This window comes from Corvus hawaiiensis, chromosome 4, assembly GCF_020740725.1.
Source record: "Corvus hawaiiensis isolate bCorHaw1 chromosome 4, bCorHaw1.pri.cur, whole genome shotgun sequence".
In the NCBI taxonomy this organism is placed as follows: domain Eukaryota; kingdom Metazoa; phylum Chordata; class Aves; order Passeriformes; family Corvidae; genus Corvus; species Corvus hawaiiensis.
Window position 1 is genome coordinate 4,580,354 of NC_063216.1, and position 11,681 is coordinate 4,592,034.

The 11,681-nt window shown below is 37.9% G+C and overlaps 1 protein-coding gene across 18 annotated transcripts in view; it reads left to right on the top strand.

Annotated features, from left to right (window-relative positions):
• Nucleotides 1-9,936, top strand: part of PLEKHA5 (pleckstrin homology domain containing A5) — a 162,373-nt gene extending 152,437 nt beyond the window's left edge. For 10 of the 18 annotated variants that reach the window (XM_048301911.1, XM_048301917.1, XM_048301913.1 and 7 more), the window contains 5 exons: nt 380-538; nt 1,732-1,853; nt 2,644-2,789; nt 3,910-3,994; nt 6,990-9,936. In XM_048301911.1, coding sequence (XP_048157868.1) covers nt 380-538; nt 1,732-1,853; nt 2,644-2,789; nt 3,910-3,994; nt 6,990-7,008 — 531 coding nt within the window. In that variant the 3' untranslated portion in view covers nt 7,009-9,936. Of the gene's footprint in view, nt 1-379; nt 539-1,731; nt 1,854-2,643; nt 2,790-2,920; nt 3,364-3,909; nt 4,015-6,989 lie in introns of those variants that run through there. The other 8 variants (XM_048301912.1, XM_048301934.1, XM_048301929.1 and 5 more) reach the window with 2 other exon arrangements.
• The last annotated feature ends 1,745 nt before the right edge of the window (nt 9,937-11,681 follow it).

Consider the following 11,681-nt stretch of genomic DNA (forward strand, 5'->3'; position numbering starts at 1 on the left):
CATAAAAAGCTATTTTATAAAAAGAGCAGTACTTATGAATGCAAGTAAGAATGCTGCTAAGCTGGTGTGTGACTGAGCTAAATATGAATGAAATTTCAGAAGATAAGGGTGACATTGAAATGCTGGAGAAGAAGGGGGGAGCAGAAAGTACAGTAATCTTACAGACAAAGAAATGTTAGACAGGCTGAACTGTTTTGAAAGGTACAAAAATGAGGAAATTCCAAGTCCTTAACAATTTCCATTTTCCTTATTGCAATGTATGCTTAAGGTTTTTTCCAGTATTTTTTTTTAATCACAGTCAGAGGACAGCACAAGGCTCGGAACTGAGACTGTGATAACTTCTGTAACAGTGTGTTCACATACCAATTTTGTTCCACAGAATCGGAAAAAGGATGATACAGTGTCTAGTAACATGAAGGAGTTGGAGAGCACCAGTAGAGAAAATAATTTGAAACAAAATAATGGAAGTCCTGGAGAAGAAATAGCACAACTGAAAAATGATGGAGAACAAGAACATAATTCAAGTTTTGCTAAAGAGGTACAGAACTATTCCTTATTAAACTGTTTGTTAGCTTGTCTTGCAGTAAAAAAGTATTTTGAGGCACACACACCAGAGTATGGGAAAATGAGCCAGTTCCTTTTGCTTGGAAGATAAAGACTTCTTGTTGGATAGACGGTATTCCATAGAGATTCACAAAATTACATTGAATTTTCATGTATATGGTCTTTAAATAATAATCATTGACATATTCATTGCTTAGCCTACCCCAGTGTATTTTGACAGCCATTTAATGTCCCTGGATTTTTGTTTGGTTGGCTGTAGTGCATCAAATAGTTTATAGAAAGCAGAATAAAGCTGGCACAACAAATTATACATGGAAGTAGGCAGTACCTGTACTTTTAGGTATTTGTCACTGGTTTGATTTCTGTCTTGAAATAGTTTGAAACTCAGCTGGCAGGGAATTACCTTGGTATTTCTGGTACTGAAGTGCCCTTAACACTCAGCAGAACCAGACTGACTGTGAAGAATGGATTACTAGAGTTGCTTCTACATAATCACATCCTGCTTATAGGTTTTTTTTTAAAGTATTGTGTAGAGGTTTTTTCTTTTTCTATACCCATATTCCTCAGTTAATCACTTTGTACTTTTCCTTTTCCTCACTTTTCCTTTTGTTTTCCTATTTCATATTTAGTTTTTTAAGATACATATCTGATGGAGAATGGTATAAAATCAAATAACTAATTTAATTGTTATCCGTTAAAAACACTTCCTTATTGAGAAGTTATCATTAACTGTTGCTTTGTTAAATATGCAAATATTTCAAAAGGAAAATTATGTAATACACTCAAATTGATCACATGTAATCAGAGACCTTTAAGAGCAGCATTCATTCTTATCAACAAAATATTGCAGTATCTGGAATCTCTGTTGGCATCATGAAGAGAGGGATAGCATGAAAAAACAGGCAGGCTGCAATCCAAAGAGTTCAGATCAGTTCTGGAAGTTATTAAGTCAAGCCCTGCCCATAGACTCTGGTATAAGTTTTAGGATAACTCTATTAACCTGCATGGTATTGATAAAAATTTCTTAAGTTATGTAATTCTGAGTTACTAAGTATACATGATGGCAAAATTTGTCTGTTAATAAAACTGTTTCCTGGTACTGTATTTCTTATCTGCCACTTAGTGTGTGTTACAGCCTTTTGTTTCATGATTTCAATTTTTTTATAGCTGTCCAAAGCTGATGATCTTTTATCAGATGCACATGTTGTATCTGACTCAAAAGAAGTGAGTAATGAAGAGAAAGCAGAAAAGAAAAATAAATTGGAAGAAACACATGATGGTGATATAAGGTAAAAATCAAACAAGATGTTCAGAGGCTATTTTAAACTTCCATGTTGTATTTATTATCTGAATGGACCAAGCAACTGCCATAAATACTGACAAGGTATATTTATATGGTTTTGAGTGGTTTACATATAGGGAAATCTAGAGGCTTAAGTGCTGCCGGAGTTCAGTAAGAGGTGATGAGTTGGTGGGTGAAGCAATGGTTATTTTCAAGTGTTGTCCCAGTTATAAACAGAATTCGTTCATAATCCTTGTTTTGGCCTCCAAAATGTGTTTAATAATGTCAGTTCAAGCTTTGCATCAATTCATTATGAACACTTCAGCCAGTGCTTCCATAGCATGCTCTTTATTGCTGATACTGAGGAGCAAACTAAACATCATACTCAACATCTCCTGCTTTAATTTTTACCTCACTACTTTGCAGCATTGCAGAATTAGAGGGATATTATATCTTGGATAGTTCTCTCTAAGGATTCATAACTTCAGTGTAAGTTGCACTGCAGGTCCTAAGTGAGTTCTCACATTAGGTCATAACTTTGTCACAGGACCCTTCAGCAATAGGAAACTGCAGGAGTATATAAAGGAAAGGAATTTAATTCCAGGTGCCTTTTTAAAAGTGTAGCTATACAAAGTAGAAGGGTTTCAAAATGCCTGCTTAATTTATGCTACCTGGACTTGCAAGTTGCAACTTTTTTCTATTAACGGGAGAAAATTAAATTATAGCTCCTATACTTAGTGGTTAACACCTGAAATTAAGTTAGAGCGAGTTCTAAACGCTGTGCTTTTATTAAGCAGCTTGCAGAGTGTGACCACAGTTGCAAACCACAAACCCAAAACCAGCTCAGAAGAAAGTGAAATACTTAGTGCTCAAGAAGAAGAAGGGATTGTGTCTTCATTTGAATTAGCAGCACAGTCTTCAAAAGGAAATCAGGCAGCAGCAGGTATGGAAAAGAGTTTGACTGAAGCACAACTTACACAGTACATATGTAAAACTTTATTTCATTTTGATTGTGTCTTTTGATGCTCTGAAACCCTTGTGAATTGGAAGTGCTGAGCTAGTCTACATGTGAAGTGAACAGTTTTATAACGTAGAGAAAAATAGTTTCCCAGTGGACAGCTACAGAAATCCCTTTTTTTTTGAGGTTTTAATATAGCTTTTATAGCTGCTAATTCAGGGATTTAAATAACTATTGCCAGAAATTGAGTCATACTGTAGTTGTTGGTTGGAGCAAATCCTTCCTTTTTCATCTCAGTCCTGGATATATATAGATTTTTTACCATTGCTCCCTGCTGCTGAGTGGCCTTAGATATGCCCAGGATTGTGGAATCATTGAGAGTTTCCAATATTTTAAACTAGCAAGTAAAAGACCCCAGTTTGGTCATGTTTAGGGGAGTAAGAAAGATGAAGAAACAGGAAACACTGCCTGTCTAGTACAGTGACTGGTGGTGGACTATTCTGCAAGAAGAGAAGACTGGAATAAAGCAAAACTGCATGCAATGAAGGAAAAAAAGGGGGAGGGGGTAGGGGAGGAGGAAGGGAGAAGACAGAATTCAAGACATTATTAGGATATTTGCTGATGGGAATGGTTAAGCAAGCCAAATGGTTCAACTTACGGATATAAAAGGTGATCTGGACCTTTGTAGTGCAGTCAGCAATCCTTTCTGTGACTTAATAATCAAAACCAGAACTTGTATGTGCATTTTGTACTGCTCAGCAGAATGAAAAAGCTGAGTTAATCTGAGCTGGGATATGAAGGTGGGTCTGGGCCTATCCCAACTACTTAAATTTTACTTGTTTTTCCCTCTCTTTCTTGGCAACATAAAACATCAGCTTTCATGTGTTTGCTGTTCTACTAGTTATTTCTAAGCCTGATTAAGGATCAGCTATGCTTTCCCTTGAAGTTGTGCTTTTTGTGCTGATCAGATTTTGAGTCCTTACTTGTGTAGCTTTCATTTGTTCCTACTTACATTTACCATGGCTTAAAATGGTGATTTTCAAGCTTATCTTTATTATGGCTTCTCTAACTTGTACTCTTATTTATTTTGCTGTATGACTTGCAGTGAAAAGTTTGCCTTCTTCACCAGAATCGTCCTTGTCACCAGCTCCATCCACACAGACACAGCTCACAGAAGGATCACATTTCATGTGTGTATAGTTACAGAGAAGTACGTTCTTTTTTTTCCCACCCCTCCTGTTCCTAATATTCTTCCAGGTATTTGAATTCTGTTATTTTTGTGAGAAACATCTGTAGCTGATACTCAGCAAGACAGAGTTACCTGCAGTGTTGAATATAAATCAGCCAGAAAGCAAACAAATCCCTGTATTGATTTGCTTGCAAGGAGTGCATTCTCCATCCAGCTACAAAGAGAAAGGGCTAATTGGTTTATCAAGCATGTTCTCCACAACTGGCAGGGTAATAGCCCTTGGAATTACACGAGAGGCCTAAGCTGTTACAAAACAGGGAGTTAAGGCATGAGCATCACTGCACAGGTGCAAATGAGTCTTGGTGCTTCAGTCATGGTAATGGGCAAAGTGGGCAACCAGAGCTCAGACTTACTGATGCACAGGAGGGAATGGGCTAATGGCCTGAAGAATTTATGGCTTAAGACATAGAAACAGCAATTGAAAAACTTTTTTTTCTCTTTCTATAAAGAAAGCCCTACACAGCTGCTGTTTCCTGTTGTAGTGGGTGATTGCTTCTAGGAATCAAGTTAGAAAGCATGAGTTAGGCTAGATTTACATGTTCCTACCTGTGATGTTACCCACTTAATGAATGGCAATGGAAATATAAAGTATGTGTTTGTTTAGACAAGTGTTTAAGAAAATTAGTAGGATATCAGTGTGAATGCTTCAGCACTTTACCAGCATTTAAATCAATCCACATTTCTTTGTTGTCAGGAAATGTCTGTTTAAATAAGCTTTCTACCAAAGAATGAGCTTTGTTTCAATGGCAATGTTAAATGCCATAGCTAATGTAACTTAAGAAACCTTTAAAATCAAGAACAATTTAAAATTGAGACATGTTCAGTCATTTAGCATGAGGACATCTGAAAATGTCTTTTTTTTTTAATTTCCTGTACCAATCTCAATTGCCAAGGTTTCATCTTAGCAAAATTAGACTACTTAGTCATCACAGAGACCTTTTGCATATGAACTAAGGGCAAGAAACTGTTTAAAAAAAAAAAAATCTGTTTAAAAGAAAAAAAGGAAAATTATTTTATTATTTTTTCCTTTTGAGAAAGTGGAAAATGCCATCTTCACATTCAGTCCTGACACTGTTCCTGCCTTCCTGATGGGCGTGGTCTGGCATGATTAGATTTAGCTTGAATTTATGTACTTTTATTCAAAATTTTTATTACAGAACTATTTAAAAAAAATGAGTGGGACTTTTCTTCTGGAAATACTGATTTGTGTTAATGCTTTTCAGGTTCACTGTGTAAATATACACACTTTTATCATGCATCTCCTTTTTAAACAGGACAAACATTCCCCCACCAGCTGAGTTTTGGGTCAGTAATGAAAGTGAAACTGCACTGCTGGATTCTGTCCGTAGGCACAGGGCACCTGTCAGGACGGGGAGAGCAACCAGAGATTTATCACCAGTTGCATTAATCTGCTTTCAGCTCAGATGATCAGATTGGCAAATTCATTTTCTTTAGGATTTATGCTAAATAAAATAGAAATAAATTGGAGAAGGGAAGGCGCTCATTTGGTGATCTGCCCCGTCACTTAAAGCCCAAGGCTTGGCCCCCTGGTGAGGTGTATCCCCACAGCCAGTACTGCAGGTGGAGCATTCCTGTGTTCAGGAAATTCCTACCCTCTACAGCCCCTAAAGAGGCTTTAATTGCCTGGGACAGGATGGTCCATCTGGGATGGCACTTGTCAATCTGATGCTCTGCTTGCACATACCTCACCATGCTGGGGAAAGGATCCCAGAACTTCAAACACAGCCCTCATGGCTCTTTAGTCTTCGGATTGAGTTGGAAAAAGCTCCTAACCATGTGCATGTACACTCCACATCGCTGCATGTGATGCCTCTGTTGATTGTTTCCTTGGAGTTCCGAAACAAATTCATGCCATGAGCTGGGCTTAGCATACAGAGGAGATGGATGAAGCATAGTGCTTGCCTGCACTATTTACTGCCCTTTCCTTTCTGGGGCTGTGGTTCCAGTTTTCCAGTGCTTTGCTGAGAGATTCTGGCACATCTTTTAGCATAAAGGAATTCAGCATCCCTCATTTTCAAGAAGTCTTATGTGGCAAAGGGAACTTCCAAGCTCTAGGATCAGCCCTGTTCATATGCAACCAAATGATTCAGGCAGCATCTGGAAAATATATAGTAGATTTCAGGGAATGAAGAGGTAATACCTGTATTTGGCTTTTACAGTCAATTAGAAAAATGATACTCTTGGCACGATGCCGGGGGGATTTGCCTTAGGAAATTGGTGGCACAGGATATTGTAGGACTAAGGAGAAACCCCTTAACACAAGGCTCCTTTTTTGTCACAGTCCTTATTTTGCAGAGACAAATCTCTGTGTGTACCACTAACACTGTTCGATTTTAAGCATTGCATTTTCACTGAGTAATGGAGGGATAATGAAATTTTATACGGCACCTGGATTCAAAGCTCAGGAACATTTTTACCAATGAACTGTTGAAAACTATTTCTAGAAGTCCTTGCAGCAATTACCAAAACACAGCAAGCTCTGGGTGGAGCACTTGAACTATGTTGCCAGTACAGTGTAGCAGCTCGACAGTTCTGCATCTCTCTTCAAAATGTGCCTGTCGTTTCTAAGACCAGTTAGGATCTTTGCTACTATTACTGGTTTTAGGTGAAGAGCATTTGGAGGTGACCATGTGTAACAGGATAAAACTCTCAGAGTAAATAGACTTTCATTCAAAGTGGTGTAAATTTGAAAAAAATCTTGGTTTTGCTTCTTGCTGTCAAAATATCTTGACAGCAGTATTATTCATCAGGAAAACAGGTTTTGGAAACAGCTGATTTCTAAGATACTTTATTATGTTCTACACCTGCATTGCTAGGATGAGGTCAGGAATCCTTTGCTGTGTTTAATCCCCTGAGTTCTTTAGACAATATTCAGTTGCTAAAATAGAGTAACTTAATCTGTGTCTGTCTTTCAGCACTAACGGCTTCTGTTGAAACAATTCATGCCTGAGATGTATGGACCTGACCTATGAAAATATGAGAAGATATTGTACAGTATATTTTAAGTCTATGAAATTCATAGTTCTGATGCTTTTGGCCACAGAGCATCGTTTTATCACTTCCTGGAAAATGTTTATTCCAAGAGAGCTTTAAATGGCCCACGTGTACACTCAGCAACCTTCAGATTGTTCTCCTGATACCAGCTTGCTGCTACGATTTCTGTGCACATAAAATAAAGGCTCTTTTTAATGTGCAGCCTACAGTCAGAACTTAATTTGCTATTCTTCAGAGTTTAATGTTCTTTTAATTATGGATCATATAAGTTAACTTTTTTTGCTTCTTTTAGATGCATAACCCGGTTAATTTTACATATCACCACTAAACCTTGTTTTACACTTTTTAAACATTACAATTTATTGTTTTAACAATTTATTTGTAAAATTTTTATATATATATACATATAGATATATTTAAAATGTGCCATTTTTATTATTGCTTAGTAAAAGATGTCCTGTTTCTGCTGTAATGATTTCTTGGTCAGGTTGCAATGTCAGCAGTTACTGCCACACTTCTGTCAACATAGACATTAATGTTAGTGGTTACTTTTTCTTGACTAAAATGGAGTGTAGGTATTTTGAGGTACTGGGCTTTTCCTTCATGGGGTTAGGGTGTGTACAGCAATAAGCAGGTTTTCAATCCAGTACTTAGTTTGTGTACAAATGTAATTATGTTCATTGTGTATATATTATACAATGAGCACATACGATGTAAGTATAAGAAGCCACTTATTATTGTTCAAATACGAATGTTCATATCCCATTTCTTTTATATCATATTAAATAAATGTTGATGTTCTTAAGGACTTGTATGGTTAGTATTTCTTCCAGCAAACAGATGTCACACTGTGTTCCACCTTTTGATGTGGGGAATGCAACAATTCCTATCGCATTGGCAACATCACCTGTCAACCAGAGTAGCAGTGACAGACTCTTAAGAGATCCCAGTCTTCCTCTTCAGGGAAGAATTAAGGCTGCAACACAGAACAAAACAGACAACCTGAGACTGAGATGCAAGAAATACAGGTTCAGCTCCTGGCTCTCCCAGACTTGTGTTGTGATACTGGAATAATCACTTAGTCATTCTGTGCCTCCGTTCCCTGCCTGTTTACATGGGAGGTAATAGCCTGTCTTAGTGGGGTGTGGTGAGCAGTAATTCAATATTTGCAAACGCTGATTGCCAAGTTCAGTGGGGTTAAGGAGAGAAGTGTGATGATTCCTGGAGGCTTTGGTATCTGCATAGCATCTTCCAGAAACTGAAAGAAAACCTGAAATAATTTGTCAAGTGTTGTCACACTACAGATGTTACCAGCTTCGCTGTTCCATCTCGCGCAGCTGCCTGAATTTACCTGAGACAGAAGAGATTTAGAAAAGAATGATGAGAAATGAAAATATTTCAGGGACAGTTTTTGAATCTAGGATGTAAAGCTAAGGAATCTTTTGCATGTTCAGGCAACTGCTGTGTGCTTCAGTGCATGTGTGTGCCATAAGTGGTAAGGCAAGTTTCACAGGAAGGCAGCTGCCAGCTCCTGTTGTACTTTTTTTATCATACAAATCATATCCTGATCAAGTTAATATTGCTGTTCTAGAGACTATATAATTCATTGTGTTTTTTCATAGAGGAGTGCCTGATACAGTCAAACAGTTTGGAATGACTACCATTGCCCCCCTCCCCAAGTAGGAGTTCATGTTTGTTGGATTCTGTTGCACTCCCAGCTCTGCTGCTGGTTCTTCCTGGTGCTCTTTGCCACAAGACACAGAGTGTGTTGTCTGGCTACTTGTTGTTCTGCCGTTCTCTCTAAAAAGTGAAAAAATAGGGATCAGAATTCAGCAGCAGAGCCTGGAGGGTCACAGTGAAAGAGGTGGCTGAAGGAAAGATGAATGATGATGCAGGCAGACAGCATCCAGCTGAAAAGTTACCACATCGCCCTCTTTTTTTGGAACAGCAGCCCCAAATTAGTGCATCCTTCCATCCAAAAGACAGAGGAAAGAGGAATGTGATTTTTATTGCTCAACCAGCCAAGGCTTAAGTTCAGTGGCATCACTGGTTGAACACCTGAGGCAAAGCAAATAGGACACACCCTGTTCTCTCCCTAACCCTTCTACAGAGAGCTGTTCGCTGTCAAGTTTTGCAATCTCTTTCTGCCCTTGCTGCCAAGGAAAGAATTGCAACCAATAAAGGAATGAATGACTAAGTGATTTTTGGACATTTATAGATGTTGTCTGTGTCTAAAGCAGTTGTTGGTTTGGTGTATCTGCGAGGAATGTGCAGTTTATACAGGAGCTGGGCAAGGGGAGGGAGAATGAGCAAGTTTTGCTGATAGAACTGTTGGCAAAGACAGCAAAGGTGAATGATGCAGGAATGTAGTAATGAGCATAGACTATAATTTCACTTCCTGTGGGCACTTGCTGCAAAGACTGGGAGTTTCATTGGGTGCTCTATTTTTTGTCTTATGGAAAAAAACATAATAAATGTATGGCTTTGTGTTATCACAGAGCATCTACTGTTTCTTACCTCATCAGAATAAGTCATCCCAGTGATCATACTCCTGAGATATAGAAGTATCAGAATACTGATATGGTCAGCCTTCAAACATCTATTTTAAGTTTGTATCTAGGATATTTTTATATTTCTGACTGATTGCTTTATTGGCTATTGCACTGACACTTGTATATATGGAACATGCTTTTTTTTCGAAAGCAGGAGTCCTTGGGAATAATGCAACACATTCTCTACAGATGTTCATGCTTTTCAGAACCAATTACATCTATTTTTGTCTTTTGTTCACCATTTGCATTGTTCCAAGGCTACTAGAGAATGTGATTCTTTTAAGTCCCTTAATAAAGTGACATTACTCAAAAAGTTGTAGTTGGTGTCTTGGCAGTTCTTGTATGTTGTGGACTGGCTCAAAGGGAAAGACCTCACCAGGCAGCTGAAACCCAAACCTTGTTTATGTTGTTACTGAGGTGGAAAAAGTAGTCTTTGGTTCACATTTCCTCAGAAATACATGTCATAAAATGAGTCCAATAGGGTTCTATTTTCAGGAAATCAGAAAAAAAAATTGAAACATTTCTGTCAAAATCACATTAATTGGACAGTCTGTGACAGAATTCTTATCCACCCCATTGGATCCACTAGATGTACCAGGAGTGCATACATGAAAAACATTAATGAGTTACACTGTCAGTAATAGATTTATTAACTTCTCTAGGACTTAGACTGGTGGCTTAAGTTGTATCCTGGTTGAGTAAAGCAGCAGACTAGAAGGCCTTTAATTAGTGATGCTGTTGGGGAAGTCTTACCTCAAACTTTTCATTATATTTTAAAGATAAGGTGGAGGAGTTTTATTTTTCCTTTTCTAATAAACCATAAGTAGCACTCATTCAGATCTCAGAAATGGCTCATCATGTCTTTTCTACACAATACTATTTGGTCCCTGTGATCCTGGATTGTGCTATAATTATTTTCTGAAGTTATTCTAGGGTAGTTTAATCTTATTTCAGTTTGAATCCTAAGTTAAAATGTTATTTTCCGTCCTTTAGAAAGTTGACATTTAAACGACCGATAAACAAATTGCCTGTACCTGGCATTAATAATATATCTGAAACAACTTAATCTAACTTTTTTAAGGATGCACATGGAGATAACAAAGCAACATCTGGCCTTCATTTCTTCTAAAATAGGCTTGCTGGTATATCCTAGGAGCTGTTTGGCTTGTCCATATGGGAACACTGAAGAAGCTGCTACAAAATAAAATGGAATATACTGGTGGCTGCAAACAAATGCCTGACCCAAAATGAAGGCTCAGAGCAGCTGCTTTCTGAACTTGACACGCACAACTTGTTACCCAGCTGTTCCAGATGTGTCAGCATTCAAATGTTACTTGTGGAATGAAGGTTTTGGTACTTCTTTTTTTGTGGTGTTTCTTCATTCTGTGGTATGCCAAAGAAAATGTTTTTAAGGTCTGTCTAAATATTATCTGGCTGCTGTGGTGAAACTGCAAGCAACATTTAATTGCAGCTCTGGGTAAGTGACATCAGCACAGAGGTTGCTAATTGCCTCATGTGGCAGTCTGGCTAGGGATGTGTTTAAGAACACTTATTTAGGACAGATTAGGTTCTGTTTGGGATGAAAGTAAAGCTATAAGCAAATGGTGCTGTTTCCAGTGGACTGCTGTAGAGTATATCTGGACAAAACCAGATGTGGGATCATTAACTTCTTTATTACTGAAACCAAATTGAAAATAAGGAATTAATTTTTTCTTTTTGTCAAATTCTATCCAGATCCCCATTCTGTGGAACGGGAATACTTCAAAGTATTTCAGACTAAAAATGGAAACACCCTCTTGCTCTTTTGAAGGTGAAATGAGTACTGTTAAAAAAAATAAAGATAAAAAAGCAGACTCTGCATGTTTATATGTAGAACAAGCAAGATTTACTTAGAGCCTCGAGGTTTGGTCAATGAAAACTTTCAGGAAAATACCTCATCCTCATCTGTTGTCATATGGTCACAGTGAAGTGACTGGTGCTGTCCTGGGCTCTCTTCTGCATCTTTAAACCCATTACAGCCCAGTGTGTAAAATACTCTGCATTCCTTATGTGGAGAAAAAC